This window comes from Caenorhabditis elegans, chromosome I (assembly GCF_000002985.6).
Source record: "Caenorhabditis elegans chromosome I".
NCBI classification, from domain to species: domain Eukaryota; kingdom Metazoa; phylum Nematoda; class Chromadorea; order Rhabditida; family Rhabditidae; genus Caenorhabditis; species Caenorhabditis elegans.
The window spans coordinates 2255079-2274238 of record NC_003279.8 but is presented as its reverse complement, the minus strand read 5'-3'; the positions used below and the strand labels follow the sequence as shown (position 1 = coordinate 2274238).

Sequence of the window (19160 nt, the reverse complement as noted above, 5' to 3'; positions counted from 1 at the left end):
GGCGAAAACTCTTCCACGCTGATAATTCTAGAAAGGGACAAGTTATTTGAATGTTTCAAGTTGTTTTCAAAAATTTATTGTTTGAAGACAAAATTCCTACATATTCGAATAAATCAAATGGAGGGTTACAAAATTATGAACATTTGAAGTTTCAAGGCCACATGGCCGTGGCCTAGAATTTTTTTGAAAATCCACCGCAACTCTTTTCTTGTCAACATCTGAAAAAAAATAAACCTAACAATCACGTGATATTTCTGATTCTCAGAAAAAAATTTTCCACTTGGCTAAATACCACCTGTCGAAATGCGTAATTAGTGGGCATTTTTCGAAAATAAAAAATGCGGAAAAACAAGAGAAAAAACTTTACTTTCATTTTTAGGCAAGTTTCTTGCTCAGCGAGCAGGAAATTAATCTTGTTAGGCCAGGCTTGAAGTGGCCACGTGGTGCCAGGCTGTCCCATTACGGTTTGATCTACAAAAAACGCGGGAGTTTTGCAAAAATGTGACGTCAGCACATGTGAAATCAGTTGAGAACTCCGCGTCTCTTCTTCCGCATTTTTTGTAGATCTACGTAGATCAAGCCGAAATGAGACACTCTGACACCACGTGAGTGACGGCGGTCGAGAATGGCCGAGGACTAAGAGTGACGTCATTATTCTTCCATGCTCATCCCAAAAATGTAAAATTTATAAGACTCCCTAGAAAACGAAAAAAAAGAAAAGTGACGTCACCGTGATATCTCGAATATCAACCCAGGAAGAGGAATGATGTCACATTTTTTTCTAGGCCACCAACCATGGATGAGGAGTGACGTCACAGCTTCTCCTCAGCCACCACCAGCCAAAGAAGAGGAGTGACGTCGCCGTTCTTTCTCGGCCACCATTCATGGAAGAGTAGTGACGTCATTGCTCCTCCTCGGTCGCCAATCTCGGAAGAGGAGTGACGTCACCGCTCCTCCTCGGCCATCAATTTTGGAAGGGAAGTGACGTCATAAATCCTCCTCGGCCATCACCCGTGGAAGAGGAGTGACGTCATCGCTTCGGCCACGGCCGCATTGCTCATCAACAGGAGCCCGTGTGCTCTTTTTCAACACGTCGTTCTTTTTCTTTGCTCGCCGTTTTTTCTTCTCTACACACTTTCCCTCTCTTTATTTGCTAAACCTGATAATGTCCTTCTCAACAACTAGTCACTTTTCCTTTTTATGTCCAAAACTCTAGATGATTTCGTGATTTTTTGAGAAATATTTTTAGAAATTTTATTTCTAGAAATTAAATTTAAATTTTTTCGTGAACTCGAGTCTTTTATCACTTTTTTCTTTGAAATTTCTTTGTGCAAAAATTCTTTAATTCTTTAATTCTTCATCTTTCTTAATCATGGGCTCTTCCGAAGAAATGCTCCAAAATGAGTTGCTCCTTCCAGCTCACTCATCAGCTAGTTCAGATGCTTTATCGGATACGAAAGAGTTCAGTGAAGCGGGTTTAGGTATGGTTGGATTTTGGCGCCAACTCAATTTTTTGCTATGGAAGTGCGTGTTGGTGAGGAGGCGGCAGAAGGTAAGTGTGGCCTAGGAAATTGTCGGCCACGGAAAAAAATTATTTAATTTTCAGTTCTGGCTGGCTGTGGAGCTGATCGTTCCGTGTATTCTATTCATTATTATTGCTCTTGTTCGTACGAAGGATTTCTCTGAAGCTTCACCACAATGTGAGTAATCAAAGTTAAACATTAAAATTAAATAAAAGTTGGTGGCCGAGTTTTTTCGCTTTGCGGCCATCTATTGCCCGTCTGCCGTCTAAAAAATCACGCATCGGTGGTTCAGTGGTAGAATGCTCGCCTGCCACGCGGGCGGCCCGGGTTCGATTCCCGGTCGATGCAATTCTTTTTAATTTTAAAATTTTTAATTTTTAATTTTCAGGTCATTATGACTCGAAAGGAATGCTCTCCGCAGGTGTTCTCCCCTTCATTCACTCCTTCTTCTGCTCATTCTCAAATCGATGCAATGCTGCTCCAACGACAGGCGATGAGAAGCACTTTTTGTTTAATGATGACGGAGAGCACACGAGGAATGAGTCGATGTTCGATTCTGAATTTATTTTTTAATTTTAAAATTAAAATTTTTTTTTAGAATAGTGGATGCGATCTACTACTCTTCTCTACAACTCCGCTGGATCGGAAACAACCCGAAAAAGTTCGAAGATCTCACAAAAGGAGCCGCTGAAATTGTGCATTGGCTCGCTGGAAAGTCGTTGCAAAGCACTGCAATTGTTCGATTAGGCGACCTATTTGATGAGCCAATCCGTCAAAATCTAACGAAAGTTTTAAACACAACTGGGCTCAAAATGGAGACTGCCGAGAAGCTGCTAAATGCTCGACTGGAGCCAGGAGCAATTGAAACATTTCAAACTTTGAGAACCGAGATCTCGTTTACCGATTTATTTTTCTCGGAGAATCCGCTTTTCTGTGATGAGAGAATGTTCGAGAGCACGTTTTCTTTTGAAAAGGGACAGGAATTGACAAATAGTGAGAAGGATGAACTGTGCAGTGTGTTGTCTTTAACTACGTTGATGGATTTTTCTGGATATATGAGCGAAGTCAGACTTCCTACGGTGAGTTTGTGTGTGGCCTAGAAATTTTGCAACAAGTTCGACCATGGAAGAGCTTTAGGAAAAGTCAGGCCACGTAATGAATGAATTACTGGCGTTGAAGAGTTTTTGAAAAGTTAAGCCATCTAATTGATGAAAGTGGCGTAGAATTTCCAGCATACGAGTTTTCCAAAACAAGTTCGGCCACCTAAAAGAACTGAAAAATGAGCTTGACCGTGGAAGAGTTTTCTTGTGAAATCTATGGCCCGAATAGGCAAAATTATAGACATGGAAGAGTTTTTGAGAAAGTTAGGCCATCTAGTTTTTATCTAACAAGGCCTCGAATTTCTGACAGACTAAAATTTTTAATATTAGGGCACCTAGAAACTTTGTTATAATTTTGGAAGAGTTTTTTGTAAAAGTTCGGCCAGAAAATATTTTTTCCAAAAAGATTGTCCAGTAACTCTTTTAAAAAATACAAATTTTCTATTTCGTCCCGAGTCACTACTTTTTTTCTGGAATATCAAGATTCTGCGAATAAAAAAATGTCGGGAAATGGGCGGAGCTAAAGAGCCACGCCTTTTTTTGGGAAATTCAATTTCCCCAGTATCTAGAATTTTCAAACTATCGTGGTGACTCGGTACCAAAATTTGTAAAAAAATTGCCGAATTTTATGAATTTTCGGACTTTTCATTTTCAATATTGATGAGGGACTAGTTTTTCCCATCATGGCCATAAAAAACAATATCATAAGCATGGAAGAGTTTCTGTGAAAGTTCGGCCATTAGATTGACCCGGTGGCCGAATTTTTACAGACCCCGGTGGCCGAACTTTAACTGACCCCGGTGGCCAAACTTCTAAAGATCCTGCTGGCCGAATTTTCACTGATCTTGGTGGCCGAACTTTTCTCTGCCTCTGTGGCCAAACTTTTCCTGATCTCGGTGGCCGAACTTTTACTGTTTCCCACGAATCGATGGCCTAGAAACCCAAATTTCAGCTATCCCGTCTCCGAGTCACCCCATTCATATCATCATTTCAATCTGTCTTCGAGCCAACATTGATTTTTGCTCAAAAGTATGGAAACTACAGTACGGATCAACTTCTGCTTGCCTTGTTCTGCGGAGAAGACCCTCGGGCAACAATTGAGCAGACGATAAATCCGAATAGTGATAAGAATGTGGATACCCCTTTTGAAAAGTTGAGGAAACAGGTGATAAAGTGAGTTTTATAAAGGGGTATGCTTCTACCGTCATAAGCTCATTTATTCAGATTTATCCAAACAGTAACACCTGGAAAAGAGCAAGAGAAGAATAGCACATGTACACCTGTGCCACATCATCAGGACATGAACTGCTCGAGCTTGGAGAGCCCGATTTTGATGAAAGTTCGGGAGGCCCTTTCTGGGTATATTCTTGTGACACCGGATAATCCGGTGACTCGGCGTGTGGTTGATAGGGTAAGTGGACATCCAAGAAGTGGGCAGAGCTTAACAACAGTAATCGTGGCTCATAGTATGGGCGTACCAACCAAGAAATGAGTGTGACCGATTTAAATAATCAAACATTTTGTTACGCGGGCGGCGCTTAGGATAAAAATTTTGTAGGCGTGGCCGGAGCCAAGAAGTGGGCGTGGCTTGATTTTCTTTCTTGTAGGAGCAATTACGTTGATATCAAAAAATCACTAAAGTCGATTGTTTTTGCGCTTTTTTCCCGTAAAAAATTTGCTCCACTTTTGTGGGCGTGGTCAGCACTAAGAAGTGGGCGGGGCCTAGAATACTAAAATTTCAGTGTTATTTTTTAAATAGAAATCGTAAGCAACTAATGGACATGGTCGTTTTCTAAAACTGTTTTCTTGTAGAACATTATCTGACCACAACTGTTTTGTGGGCGTGACCACTGCCAAGAAAGGGGCGTGGCTTAAGCTGCAAAATTTTTTGGTTTTTTAGCAAATTGTTTAAACCCAGAAAATAAATATGAGTGGGTAGTTAAAAAAAGGGTTATTAATTTAAAACCAGCAAACCACACCTTGCTTGTAGGCGTGGTCAGAGCCAAGAAATAGGCGGAGCAAATAATGCACCTCAAAGCTCCGCCCACACCAATCTAAAAATGTTTTGTAAATCTCTTTTCCTCCCTCGCCAAAGCCGAAGCATAAGACTAAGCCTGAGCCAAAGCCTAAGCCTATGCCTAAGCGTAAGCCTAAGTCTAAGCTTAAGCCTAAACCTATGCCTAAGCCTAAGCCTAAGCCTAAGCCTAAGCCTAGCCTGAGCCTAAACCTCGCATGACGTTTCAAATCTCAAAATTTACAGCTCAACATCCCCCTCCGAGACATCGAACACCTCCGGAACCTGCTGTACACCTATCCATCGGACGCCTTAGAGTTTCAAGACCGTCTTCACGCTTCGGACCTCTGGCCGGCGAGTCAGGTAAGTCCAAAAACACCGTAACCTACCTATTGCGGAGACATTTTTAGAAACTGCTCCATTTCATCAAGGTCTACAAAAACGGGCAAAACCAGCTCAACACACGGACTATTCACTTTTTTTTGGAGCATCTATTTGCTCCATCCAGTGATGAGTACAGCTTCGGAACCTACACCAAAAATATCACGGAAATTGCGAATAAGTACACCGGTTGCTTTTTGTTGGACAGATTTCGATTTGTAACCGATGAGAAGGAGCTGGAGACGGTTAGTAGTCAGTTTCTCACGTTTTCAATTCTACGCGAATTTCAGAACGCGGTGTGTCTTATGGACACTCACCAATATTTCACGGGAATCGTGTTCAATATCGATTCGAATGCGACCGAATTCGACGGGTTCACCACTTATAAGATACGGCATTATCCGGAGATGGTGGATTGTAAGTTTGTGATCTGGATGGCCTAGGTTTATTCTAGGCCAAAAGGGATGACGTCATTTATACGCGCATGGGTGGTGTCTTACCTTGTGGCCTAGATTTTTTCTAGGCTAACTAAGGAAAAAGAGGTTCAATTTGGATCAAGATAATTTTATCAAAAATCGATAATTTAAAAAACGACGCATTAAAAAAAATCAATAATTTTTTCTAGAACCTACAATTTTGCAGAAACGTTCAGAAAATTTTTTAAAATGATATCAGCTTTAAAAATTGTTGATTTTTTTAATCATTTATCGATTTTCAATTTTTTTTTATTGGTTTTGAACCGAGTTACCAATTTCTCAAAAATCAAAAAATAAAAATTTCGAATAAAAAATCGATAATTAAAAAATCGATAAATTAAAAAAAATCAATAATTTTTGAAAACCTAGAATTTTGCAAAAAAAAGGTCTGCATTTCTGTTTTTGATCAGAAAAAGTATCAGATTTGAAAAAAAAATCGAATTTAAAATTGTATGTTTTTTTTTGCTAAATCGATAATTTTTAATTCTTTTTAAAATCAATTAAAAAAAAAAACTATCAAGTATTTAAAAATTAATCGAATTTTTGAAGCAAAATTAATCGATTTAAAAAAAGTTATCGATTTTTTAGAAATCGATATTTTAAAAAATGAATAGTTAAAAAATAAATTAATTAATCAGCGTTTTCACCTTATTGATTTTCTGAAAAATTATCAATCATTTTTATTTTTATCGATTTTTGGAGCGTCGTTGAAACTTGTCGATCAATGGATTGCCGTAAAAATGTCAGTTGGCCTAGGATTTTTCTAGGCCATGCTAGAAAAAAGTATGAGAGGGTGATGCCCTGGCCTAAAACCGATGGCCTAGAAACCTCACATTCCTTTTTCCAGCCACCACAAGCTTCATGGACAGTAAGAGCAACCCGTTCAGCAGAGACAAGCCCCTTATCGACCTCAAATATATCACCTTTGGATTCTCATTTCTTCAAGGTAGCTGGCCAAGTTTGGAGCAAAAATCTAAAAGCCAAAAACTTTCAGAGTCAATAGACCGAGCAATAATGAGTGAGCTCACCAATCAGACGGACGCAAATCTGGGAGTATATGCTCAGCAAGAGCCCTATCCCTGCACAGTGAAGGATACGTAAGTGACTAGAGACGCACGTGGTGTCAGGCTGTCCCATATCGGTTTGATCTACAAAAAATGCGGGAATTTTTTCCCCAAAAAATAGTGACGTCAGAACATTCTTAGTTCTGCGAAATCAGTTTAATTTCCCGCGATTCTCGTAGATCAAAGCGATATGAAACAGCCTGACACCACGTGGAGGCGCATACAATTTTTCGGAAAAGTTTCCAGATTCAACGTGGCACTGTTCATGCCCCTCTTTCTCCTTATCTCCTTCATTTTTCCATCGGCACTTCTTGTCAAGAATATTGTCTACGAGAAAGAGCAGAAGATTAAGGTATTATTTTTTCTTCACCTATACCTTTACCTACAATACCCTTCCAGGAACAAATGCGCGCGATGGGTCTTGGAGACGCCGTGCACTTCATCTCATGGGGCTTGATCTCACTGGTGCTCAACTTCATCTCGGTGCTCATTATTTCAATCATCTCAAAAGTCGCAAAAATCTTTGACTACACAGACTACACACTTTTGCTCTTTGTGCTAATTTTGTTCTTGTTTTCTTCTATAGGTAAGTTTGATGGCCGAGTTTTCTCTAAATTCTAGGCCACCGTTTCAGCTATGTCAATCTTCTTCTCTACGCTTTTTACCAATGCTAATATCGCGACGGCTGCCACGTGTGTCCTCTGGTTTGTATTCTTCATCCCGTTCCAACTTTTGAGAACCGACAGAATATCATCGCCGACTTTTAATCGGATTTCGGTGAGTTTTCATTTTGTGGCCGAAGTTTTACTCTAAAACTAGGCCACGTCGCAAAAATGCGCCCGGGGAAAGGTGTACTGTTTTCTAATTTTTTGTTTTGTCTTAAGTCATAGCCTCACAACGGGGAAATGCGTTATTTGTTACGTGGCCTAGAAATTCCAAAAACTAGGCCACACCACAAAAATCGGCCGAGAGGAACGTTATACTGCTCCAGAATTTTAATTTTAAAATAGCTAAGAAACACATTTTTGTGCTGAACAATACTTCCGAAATTGCAAAATCTTGTGGCCTAGAAATCTCTAAAACTAGGCCACGCCACAAAAATGACTCAACTGGGGCATTTGTTACGTGGCCTAGAAATTCCAAAAACTAGGCCACACCGCAAAAGTCGGTCATGAGGGAGCGTGGTATTACTAGCAAATTTCTAGTTAAAAATGGTTGTTTAAAACAATTTTCTTGTGCTAAATAATACCCTTCACTAGATTGAGTGATCTTAGTCTCGTGGCCTAGAAATTTGCAAAACTAGGCCATCACTCGAAAGTCGGCCAAGAGGAACATTATACTGTTCACGAATTTCTATTTTAAAAAGGCAAAAAAACATTTTTGTGCTGAACAATACTTCCTAAATTGCAAAATCTTGTGGCCTAGAAATCCCTAAAACTAGGCCACGCCACAAAACTTTTGCCGCGCGGCGTAGAAGTTTGCAAAACTAGGCCATCCCTGAAACACTCAAATGCTTTCAATGTTACTCAATAGAAATTTATTAGAACATAAAGTTTTGAATTTTCTAGGCCACCGAAAACTTTTCTAGGCCACTCAAATTTCCAGCTAATTCTCCCGCCAACCGCCATGGGACACTGCTTCAAACTTCTCGAGTCATTCAACGCAATGGAACGTGCCACGTGGTCCGACCTTTGGGAGATGAATAATCCCGTTTTAGGGATTTCCGTGGAGCTCTGCATGATTATGCTAGTAGTCGATACGGCCGTCTTCCTGATCCTTGCCTGGTACATTTCGGCGGTAGCACCCGGAGATTTTGGTGTCCGGCAACCCCTATGGTTCCCATTCACGTTGAAGTATTGGGCACCCGGATTGTACAAGAATCGTGTCGAGTTTGTCGACGATGAGCATTTTGATACAATTCCCAGTAGGTGGCCGAGTTTATTTTCTAGGCCACGCAATGATTTTTCAGATAGTGACTCATTCGACTCGGAGCCAACAAATCTTACCCTTGCGGTACATATAAACTCGATGAGCAAAGTCTATGAGAATGGAACGAAAGCGGTACCGGAAGCTTCTAGAAAATAAATTTTCAAATCGATAATTAATTCCAGCTCGACTGCCTAAACCTGAGACTTTACGAAGGTCAAATTACCGGTTTGTTAGGTCATAATGGAGCCGGAAAGACTACAACGATGTGAGTTTGAGGTGGTGGCCGAGGCAGGAAAATCTAGGCCACAAGTTGGAGCTCTAAAAATTCTGGAATTGCAAAATTTTGGTGCAAAATGCCAAAATATTCAAAATGTCAAATTTTTTCAATAAAAAAATGAGTGAAATTCAATATAAAAACGGAATTTTCAAATAATTTTCCTCAAAACAAACGTGACACGCAACGCGCCGTAAATCTACCACAGATATGGCCGAGCCAAAATGGCCAAGTTCGGCAAAAACTCTTCCATTTCAATTTATGAGGGAAGCCAGAATTTCGTGTATGGTCACTCAAAATATTTTTTTCAAGAAATTCAACATTTAATTCTAAAAAAATTTGCCCCGCAAAATTCAAAAAATCATACTTTTAATTCTTTTTAAAATTAATTTTTCCAGAATCTGGCGCAAATTTCAAATTTTTTGTCTTCCAAAAATGTTTACCAACAATTCCGAAATTCGTATGAAATTTCAAAACGTTAGGCGGCAAATTCAAACCTGTCTAATGATTAGGAGGAAACTTTAAAATTGAAGTTTTTTTCAAAAAAATTTTAAAAAATTCTGGTAAAATTAAATTGATTTTTTAGAATAATTTGGAGCAGCAAAATTAAAAAAAAAACACACACATTTCCAGGTCAATCCTCTGTGGCCTCTACGCTCCCAGTTCCGGAACCGCCAAGATCTACCAGCGAGACATTCGAACGGATCTTCGAAGAGTTCGCGATGTTCTAGGAATTTGTCCACAGCACAATGTACTCTTCAGCCAGTAAGCTTTAAGTTGGGCGGCTGAGATAAATGGAAACGGGAAAATTTCAGTCTAACAGTGTCAGAGCAGCTTCGTCTATTCGCTGCCTTGAAGGGTGTGCCGGATAGTGAGCTGACATCTCAGGTAGATGAGATTCTGGCAAGTGTCTCGTTGACGGAGAAGGCAAATAAGTTGGCAAGTACTTTGTCGGGTAAGTTCTGAATTTTGTGCATTCATTGATTTTCAAGGCTTAAAATACTGATGTTAAGCATTGATTTACAGGCGGAATGAAACGCCGGCTCTGTATTGGAATCGCTTTTATCGGTGGTTCTCGATTTGTAATTCTGGATGAGCCAACGGCTGGAGTGGATGTGACGGCGCGGAAAGACATTTGGAAGCTTTTGCAGAGGAACAAGGAGGGAAGGACCATCCTATTGTCTACTCATCATATGGATGAAGCTGATGTTTTGTCCGATCGTATTGCTATTCTGTCGCAAGGTACAGTTTTTTAGACTGGGAAGGCTGCCTAGAAAGACAAGATCGTGAAAATGAGGGTTAGCTCTCATTGTGCATCGCTAAATTTTTTTGCCGACAAATTCGGCAAATTGGCGAATTGCCGGTTTGCCGAATTGCCGGAAATTTTAATTTTCGGCAAACTGCGGGTTTGCCGATTTGCCGGAAATATTCAATTCCGGTAATTTGCCGGTTTGCCGATTTGCTGGAAATTTTAATTTTCGGCTATTTGCCGACATGCCGATTTGTCGGAAATTTTTAATTCCGGCAGTTTGCCGACTTGCCGATTTGCCGGAAATTCTTATTTTCGGCAAATTGCCGGTTTGCCGATTTGCCGGAAATTTTTATTTTCGGAAAATTGCCGGTTTACCGATTTGCCGGAAATTTTCTTTTTCGGCAACATGTCGGTTTGCCGGTTTGCTGGAAATTTTTAATTTCGGCAATTTGCCGACTTGCCCATTTGCCGGAAATTCTCATTTTCGGAAAATTGCCGGTTTGCCGATTTGCCGGAAATTTTTATTTTCGGAAAATTGCCGGTTTACCGATTTGCCGGAAATTTTCTTTTTCGGCAACATGTCGGTTTGCCGGTTTGCCGGAAATTTTTAATTTCGGCAATTTGCCGGTTTGCCGGAAATTTTTAATTTCGGCAATTTGCCGACTTGCCCATTTGCCGGAAATTCTCATTTTCGGAAAATTGCCGGTTTGCCGATTTGATGAATATCAATTTGAAGTGTTTAGATAGATATTTTTAAAAGACGGAAACATTTAAAACGGTGCCTTTTTGACATTTTTTAAGATATTTTCAAAGAAAAATTTTCAATCTACATAGATGTAGGAACATTCATAGGATACGTAAAATTTTGCCGATAAAATTTGAAATTCTGAAATTTCCGAAAAAAAATGTGCAAAACCACAATTTTCCGAAAATTTTCAAATAATTGCATTTTTGGCAAATCGGTAATTTGCCCATTTGCCGATTTGCCAAATGCCAAACTTTTTGGACATTTTTAAATCGAAAAATAATTAGCCCTGCAGTCTGCGACATACCGAGTTTCTGAAGTTTTGGCTGCTCGTATGAGTAGGCACCAGGGGTACGCGGCAAAAAGCTCAAAATTTGCCGATATCTGCAAATTTGGCCAATTTCTTTTCCCAATATTTGTCGAGGACGGCAAATTTGGCAAATTTGCCGGGCTTAACAAACTGCGAAAATTTTGATAATTTTGATGTTTTTTGGAGCACCAAAAATACTGAAAATTAACAAAATCAATAGTTTTGGTTAAAATTGAATTGCCAAATTTATGACTGACAGGTACTGCCTCCCCCCAATTCTCCTTCCCGGGAATTATTACCTATAAAACCAAAATTTTCCAGACTTCGAGAAACCCGATCTCCTCGATGGCAAACGTCTGATCTTCCAACACTTCTACGCTCTCCTTGTCTGCCGTATCAACTACACGCTAAAAAGCAAACGAACCTTCCTGTTTCAAGTCATCATTCCCTTATTCCTGCTCGCCCTGGCCGAACTCTTTGTCCTACTCCAAGTGTCAACTGCCCGTCCCGATCTGATGGTTTCGATGCCCCCGCTTCCACTCGAGACCAGCATAATGGGAAATCACAGTGATTTCTATGTGAACTCTTGGGATACCGCGGAGAATTCCACTGCCAACGATATCCTTCATGCGATGTTCTCCTCGCCAGGTACTGGTCCGAGATGTGCGAAGGATGTACCGAATGATTTATTGTGAGTTTTAAACGGAGAATTTACAAGGAATTTGAAATTTAGGGATACGATGCGTCGAGAGCTGATGTTCAGAAATCGATATGGATTCGGAAGGAACAAGCCAGCACCAGGAGTTGATAAGGATTCTGTGTAAGTGTGGAGCTATTTGACCTCCAGAAATTGCGGGAAACTTACCCGCGAGTTTTCTTTTTGAAAATGTTGAAAAGGCTTAGGCTTAGGCTTAGGCTTAGGCGTAGGCGTAGGCTAAGGCCTATTCTGAGGCTTAGGCTTAGGCGTTGGCTTAGATGCAGGCTTAGGCTTAGGCTTATTCTAAGGCTTAGACTTAGGCTTAGGCTTAGGTTAAGGCCTATTCTTAGGCTTAGACTTAGGCTTAGGGTTAGGCTTAGGCTTAGGCTTTGTCTTAGGCTTAGGCGTAGGCGGAGGCTCAGGCTTAGGCTTAGGCCTAGGTTTAGGCTTAGGCGTGAGCTTAACCTTAGACTTAGGCTTAGGCGAAGCGGGGGAGGAAAAGTGAGAAAAAAATCCCGAAGATTCAAGAATTTAGAAAAAAGGAAAACAAATACATTAAGAACCATGAAAAAAAGGAATAAAAATTATAGGAAAAAAGATAAAAATTGCAGAATCCCACAAAAATGAACTTTAGTGTTTTTAGTTGTAATTTTTTATGACACTAAATGCGGCAACTGTTCTCATTTTAGTGATAACGAATACCAGTGTCAAAACATCCAAGGTGAGTTCGACTACACGGAAGACATCTCAAATGCCACGTATAATGCCCCGATCTACTGCGGATGTGAGGACTTTGGGTGGAACTGTACTTTGGTGAGAAAATGCGCTCTAATGACTAGAGCCCGGGAGACCAAAATTTTTTAAAAACTTTTTAGGAAGACTGGAAATGGAACGAGACGAATTGGCTGCGATTGAACACCACCGACCGGATCTTTGACCTGACTGGCAGGAACCTCACGCAATTCCGACTGATCACCCGATTCGCGCAACTGGCGAATACCACGGCTCCTTTCTTGTAGATTATTATAATTATACTTACTGTGTATCACAAGATTTTCAGCTTGGGAGGCTTCTCACTGGGCCATGTTAACCAACGAGCTCAGAGCCAGGCGGACATTGATACATCGAAACGTGGATGGCTTGAGACTATCAAAGACATTGCCCAATCTATGCGAATAATCAATCTTAACACAACTGGAATTGAGCCTGCCACCCCGAAAGTTCTGGACCCATTTGCTCAGAATATAACGCTGAATCAAGTGGTGAATGACTTGCTACAGAACCTGGATGTCAGGGAAAATGTGAAAGTGTGGTTTAATAATAAAATATGGCCAGGGTTTCCTATCGCATCGAATATTCTGTCAAATGCGCTTCTTCGTCAGGAGGACTATGCAATTGGTAAGCCTAACTAGTTTAAAGGTGGTGTAGTCGAATTTTTTGTATTGCTTTATCAGGCTCATAATTGTCTGAAAACACTGAATTTCATAATGAAACTTCTTGAAAACTTCTCAAAAAAAAGTTAAATTTTTTTCACCAAATCTCGTCGTTCATCGACTTTAAAATACCTAAATGAAGTTGAAAACGCAAGATAATTACATTGTATACTCAAAATTTGCCGGAAATTGCAGAAAAATTAGTTTCCAGCCGCTTGACAAGTCGGTCAAATTTCAAATTTTAACTAGTTTTAGGTCCTTTTTTGAGCCGTCATAACTTTTTTTTGAGAAGTTTTCAAGAAGTTTCATTATGAAATTTGGTGTTTTCAGACAATTTTGAGTTTAATAGAGCAATAAAAATTCGACTACACCACCTTTAACAAGTAGAAAAGCATTCAAATTAACTTCCAGACCCCGAAGATCTTGGCATACTGACGATGAATCATCCGATGAACAAGACCATCTCTCAAACTCTCGACCAAAATGCTCTAAAGTTCACCCAAGCGCTTGCAGTATTTCGAATCACTATTCTCCTTCTGGTTCTGTCAATGATCCCGGCTGGATTTACAGTCTATCTGGTTGAGGATCGGATTTGCGAGGCTTTGCACTTGCAGCTAGTCGGTGGATTGAGAAAAGTGACATATTGGGTGACGAGTTACTTGTATGATATGGTAGGTTTGTGAAAAAAAAAACGATTAATTTAATTCCTAGTGCCTGAATCTCAAATGACTTTGTGTCGTATGAAAAAAAACAAAAAAAAATCCTCACAGACCAAACTGGCAGGAGTCCGAAGTCGAAAATTTTGAAAACCAGAAAAAAAGTATTGCCATTTAGAAAAATTGGCAATATTTGGACAAGACTTGGCTTAGACTGCACCCAAGTTTAGCCAAAATTTGGCCGAGGTTAAAACGGAAAAATTAAAATTTGGATAAACTTGAGTGAGGCCTTGCCCAAGTTTTGCCCAAGTTTTGTCATTTTCTGATCCAAGCCAATATTTTTTTGAAAAACTTGGACAACAAGCTTAAACTTGGCCGAGAATGGCTCAGTGCAGGGGTTAGCGGCAATTGCCGCGTACAAATTTGGCAAATCGGCAATTTGCTGGTTTGTCAATTTGCCGGAAATTTTAAATTTCAGGCAATTTGCCGATTTGCCGGAATTGTTTAGAGGGATTTTTTATTAGACGGAAATATTTAAAACTGTGCCTTTTTGAAATGTTTTCCCCCGTTTTCTTTAGATGTTTTCATAAATTTGCTTACTTTTCAAAATAGATATAAGAAAATTTAGAGGATGCGCACAATTTTGCCGATTTAAATTGAAATGGGCAGAACCACAATTTGCGGAAATTTTTTTGGCAAATTCTGCAAATCGGCAATTACCCGGTTTGCCGATTTGCCGAAAATTTCAATTCCGGCAATTTGTCGATTTGCCGTTTTGCCGGAAGAAATCGTTTTTCGCCCACCCTGTCCTAGTTTATGGTGTAGACTAGGCTAAAGTTTCCATATCTAACCCAATAAATTCCAGGTGGTATACACCCTCGTCATCATTGTAATAATGCTCATCTACCTGTGCTTCCGTGTCTCCGACTTTACCGCAGACGGCGCAACATTCTTCGCCTTCCTCCTTCTATTCTTCGTGCACGGAATGTCGACGATTCTCTACGCTTATGTATTCCAAAAAGCCTTTTCTGTGGCGGCTCTCTCTTTTGTCCTAATTGCAATTGGTTCCTACTTCGTAGGCATAGTCTGTGCCTTGACAGTTATCATGCTCGAGTCGCTTATGGTTCAGGTATGGCTTGTCAGATAATCAAAGAAAAAAAAATTTTAGGATCCATCACTTATCCCAGCACATACCGTCTGTTCAATTGTATTTCTGGTTCTTCCGCAGTACAATTTAGGAATCGCCATCTTCCGAGGCCTTATGATCTACCAAGTGCGAGCGATTGGCTCAAACTTTTTACGTATGCAGATCCCATCCGATTAATGTAAAATTTTTACCTTATTCCAGAACAAATGAACCGGCCTGACATGATCAATCAGCTTCCCCTGCCATCTCTCCTTGCCTTTGATCAAATGGGAATTCACATCATGTGTCTATTCATCCACGTCATTATTGCCACAATTTGCTTGATTTTCTCGCAAATGGACGAATTTGGTTTTGTTAGGTAAACTTTTTTTCAGTGGATCTATTATCGCTCTTTTGAACTTTCAGAAAACGCGAGCGGAACCTAACCGACGCAATGATGCTCCGCGAGCCATCCACTTGCGACGATGAGGATGTGGTGAAGGAGAGACAACGTGTCGATGCAATCCCGATGGACTCATCCGACAATCATGCGTTGATAGTTCGGAATCTTGCAAAGGCCTATAACCCAGAGCTGTTGGCTGTGAAGGGGATCTCATTTGCTGTGGAGCCGGGAGAGTGTTTCGGATTGTTGGGGCTCAATGGAGCCGGTAAAACGACGACTTTTGCAATGTTAACCGCAAAAATTAGGCCAGGACATGGATCTATCGAGATGCAGAATACGAGGTGAGGATGGTGGCTGCACTTGTATCCTAGGATTTATAATTTACCACATTATTTGAAGAGTTGTGACGTCACGAATAGCTAGAAAATACCGTATGACGTAGAATCTGAATGGACGAGGAAAAATCTGAAAAAAAAATCGGCAAACCGGCGAATTGTCGGAATTGAAAATTTCCGGCAAATCGACAAAACAGCAAATTGCTGGAATTGAAAATTTCCGGCAAATCGGGGAAACGGCAAAATGCCGATTTGCCTAATTTGCCGGAAAAGCGGCAATTACCGAAAATAAAAATTTCTGGCAAAACGGCTAGTTGTTGGAATTTAAAATTACCAGCAAATCGGCAAAACGGCGAAATGCCGATTTACCGAATTTGCCGGAAAAACGGCAATTACCGAAAATAAAAATTTCCGGCAAATGGGCAAAACGGCGAAAAGCCGATTTACCAAATTTTCCGGAAAAACGGCAATTACCGAAAATAAAAATTTCCGGCAAACCGGCAAAACTATGAAATTGAAATTTCCGGCAAATCGGCAAAACGGCGAAATGCCGATTTACCGAATTTGCCGGAAAAACGGCAATTACCGAAAATAAAAATTTTCGGCAAATTGGCTAATTGCGGGAACTAAACAATTCCGGCAAATCGACACACCGGCAATTTGCCGATTTGTCGAACGGCAATTTGTCAAGAGTGGGAGCTCGAACGTTTTGAATTGCTCTCTCAACTTTTCCCAACAAATTAATTTTCAGAATCAACACGGGCTCTTTCTCGGATGTCCGAAACTTCCAACAACTCGGCTACTGTCCTCAATTCGACGCTCTCAACATGAAGCTGAGTACCAGGGAGAACTTGAAGTTCTACGCGAGGATTCGAGGAATTGTACCGACTCAAATCGATTCGGTAAGGTCTTTTAAAAATTCTGAAATAAATAAAAAAACAAATTTCCAGATAATCGATCGTCTGCTGATTGCTCTCCACCTCCGTCCCTACGCAAACACCCAGACGTCAAGCCTCTCCGGTGGAAATCGACGAAAACTCTCTGTCGCAGTGGCGCTGGTCAGTCAGCCATCTCTGATCTTCCTCGACGAACCATCAGCTGGAATGGATCCAGGATCTCAACAATTCCTTTGGAAGGTTATTGAAAGACTTTGTAAATCTGGAAAAGCAGTAGTCCTAACCTCACATTCAATGGAAGAGTGTGAAGCTTTGTGTACTAGAATTGCAATTATGGATCGTGGAAGAATCAGGTGTCTTGGAGGAAAGCAGCATCTGAAATCCAAGTATGGAAAGGGTTCAATGTTGACAATGAAGATGGGAAAAGATGAGAATGCCAAGGAAATCGCCGGGATTATGAGATCAAAACTTGGCGATGGCTCGAGAGTCGAGGCGATTCATTGCTCCACGATTTTTATTCACATTGAGCAGGGAACTGCGAGTGTTGCGCGGGTTTTGGAGATTGTTAATCAGGTTTGACCTATTTTTTTAGACTTCGGGACTTTTACTAATTGTTGTCTCTTTTTAAATTGCAAAATATTTTAACTCCAAATTTGAGAAAATTTAAATTGTTGGCAGTGAAATTTATTGCAAATTCCAAAAATAAAATAAAAAGTGAAAACTTTTTTAGCGCGAAATTCAAAAATACTAAATTTTAAAATAATTTTTTTTAAGCTTTCAAAATTTTTTCAGGCTAAATTCCAAATTTTAAAATGTATGTAAGTATTTTTTTTGGACCAAAATTCAAAATTCCCCAAACTTTCGTATGCTTTTTTTGGCGCTAGATTCAAAATTTTATAATTAAAAATAGTTAGTCTTGGGTTTAGGCTGAAGCTTAGGCCTAGGCTTGGGCTTAGGCTTAGGCTTAGGCTTAGGCTGAGGCTTAGGCTAAGGCTTAGGCTTTTTATTTAAACATTATTTTCTAGCTTCCTCATAATTTGAAATAGTCTTTTTTTTAATTCACTGCAATTTCGAATGAATTTTTTGCTGTTTTTTTTCTGGAAAAATAAAATTAAATACTCCCAATAATTGACATTTTTTACAGCAAAATTTCAAGTGTCAATTTACAAATTTTTCTGCGAAATTCAAAACTTTCTAAAAATTTTGTTGATTGATTAGTTTTGGCACATACTTTTTCGATTCGAATTTTTAAATTCATTCGCAAAATTCAAAATTTTAAAGATCCCATAAATTCAGGTGAAAAAGATGTACGACGTGGACGACTTTACACTAACCCAATCAACACTTGACAATGTCTTCCAATCAATAGCTGAAAGTGATAATTTATCAGAAGAAGGCCATCATGGAACTTTATCATCAATTAATCGAAACAATACGGCGTCAACATATGTGATTCATGGATCCGATCAATAAAATTTCCTGTGATTTCTTTTTCATATTTCTTTGTATTTTTTCTTGCAGGGGTTTTTCGCTTTTATATCTCCGCTTTTGCTAGGTGGCCTAGAAAAACCTGAACGTTTTCTAGGCCACGTTTAAATGCCAAACACTGCTTAGAATTTGTGTCAATTTGTGTCCAAGTTTTGGTTTACGGGTGTTTCAATTTGAATCAGTTGTGATGAATAAATTTTTTGAGATATTTCAAATATTTTTTTTGTTTTTTCGCGGTAATTCGAAACTTGAATGAAAAAAGCTCGGTTCTTAAAAATTTAAATTGTGCTGCGTTGCGTGCTGCGTTGCGTGCTGCGTTGCGTGCTGCGTTGCGTGCTGCGTTGCGTGCTGCGTTGCGTGCTGCGTTGCGTGCTGCGTTGCGTGCTGCGTTGCGTGCTGCGCTGCGTGTTGCGTTGCGTGTTGCGTTGCGTGTTGCGTTGCGTGTTGCGTTGCGTGTTGCGTTGCGTGTTGCGTTGCGTGTTGCGTTGCGTGTTGCGTTGCGTGTTGCGTTGCGTGTTGCGTTGCGTGTTGCGTTGCGTGTTGCGTTGCGTGTTGCGTTGCGTGTTGCGTTGCGTGTTGCGTTGCGTGCTGCGTTGCGTGCTGCGTTGCGTGCTGCGTTGCGTGCTGCGTTGCGTGCTGCGTTGCGTGCTGCGTTGCGTGCTGCGTTGCGTGTTGCGTTGCGTGTTGCGTTGCGTGTTGCGTTGCGTGTTGCGTTGCGTGTTGCGTTGCGTGTTGCGTTGCGTGTTGCGTTGCGTGTTGCGTTGCGTGTTGCGTTGCGTGTTGCGTTGCGTGTTGCGTTGCGTGTTGCGTTGCGTGTTGCGTTGCGTGTTGCGTTGCGTGTTGCGTTGCGTGTTGCGTTGCGTGTTGCGTTGCGTGTTGCGTTGCGTGCTGCGTTGCGTGCTGCGTTGCGTGCTGCGTTGCGTGCTGCGTTGCGTGCTGCGTTGCGTGCTGCGTTGCGTGCTGCGTTGCGTGCTGCGTTGCGTGCTGCGTTGCGTGCTGCGTTGCGTGCTGCGTTGCGTGCTGCGTTGCGTGCTGCGTTGCGTGCTGCGTTGCGTGCT

General features: G+C 40.7%; 1 protein-coding gene and 4 non-coding genes across 6 annotated transcripts; 3 read left to right on the top strand and 2 right to left on the bottom strand.

The window, feature by feature from the left end:
• Positions 1 to 1372: 1372 nt before the first annotated feature.
• On the top strand, positions 1373 to 18318 carry abt-2 (ABC transporter domain-containing protein; the record flags this gene model as incomplete). Of its 2 annotated transcripts, none has more annotated exons than NM_058548.7 (33): positions 1373 to 1552; positions 1607 to 1700; positions 1912 to 2071; positions 2122 to 2602; positions 3576 to 3796; positions 3848 to 4034; positions 4884 to 5000; positions 5048 to 5263; positions 5309 to 5435; positions 6342 to 6440; positions 6489 to 6591; positions 6805 to 6910; positions 6958 to 7144; positions 7193 to 7335; positions 8164 to 8482; positions 8528 to 8619; positions 8670 to 8752; positions 9395 to 9526; positions 9577 to 9716; positions 9788 to 10003; positions 11390 to 11759; positions 11802 to 11888; positions 12455 to 12578; positions 12641 to 12780; positions 12826 to 13163; positions 13610 to 13869; positions 14720 to 14983; positions 15023 to 15155; positions 15203 to 15359; positions 15407 to 15724; positions 16470 to 16620; positions 16669 to 17187; positions 17911 to 18318. In NM_058548.7, the coding sequence occupies 33 exons, from the start codon at positions 1373 to 1375 to the stop codon at positions 18085 to 18087; spliced, it is 6441 nt and encodes a 2146-aa protein (NP_490949.3). The 2 variants fall into 2 exon arrangements, with proteins under 2 accessions (NP_490949.3, NP_001368466.1); NM_001381367.1 differs by having other exon boundaries at positions 1484 to 1552; positions 17911 to 18087.
• Positions 1800 to 1880, bottom strand: Y39G10AL.5. Its single transcript, NR_049971.1, has one exon. It is a non-coding gene; the product is annotated as an Unclassified non-coding RNA Y39G10AL.5 (non-coding RNA).
• Y39G10AL.t1 lies at positions 1801 to 1871 on the top strand. Its single transcript has one exon. It is a non-coding gene; the product is annotated as a tRNA-Gly (tRNA).
• On the bottom strand, positions 4797 to 4848 carry Y39G10AL.4. The gene has a single exon (NR_049969.1). It is a non-coding gene; the product is annotated as an Unclassified non-coding RNA Y39G10AL.4 (non-coding RNA).
• Positions 4797 to 4848, top strand: Y39G10AL.6. The gene has a single exon (NR_049970.1). It is a non-coding gene; the product is annotated as an Unclassified non-coding RNA Y39G10AL.6 (non-coding RNA).
• Positions 18319 to 19160: the final 842 nt, after the last annotated feature.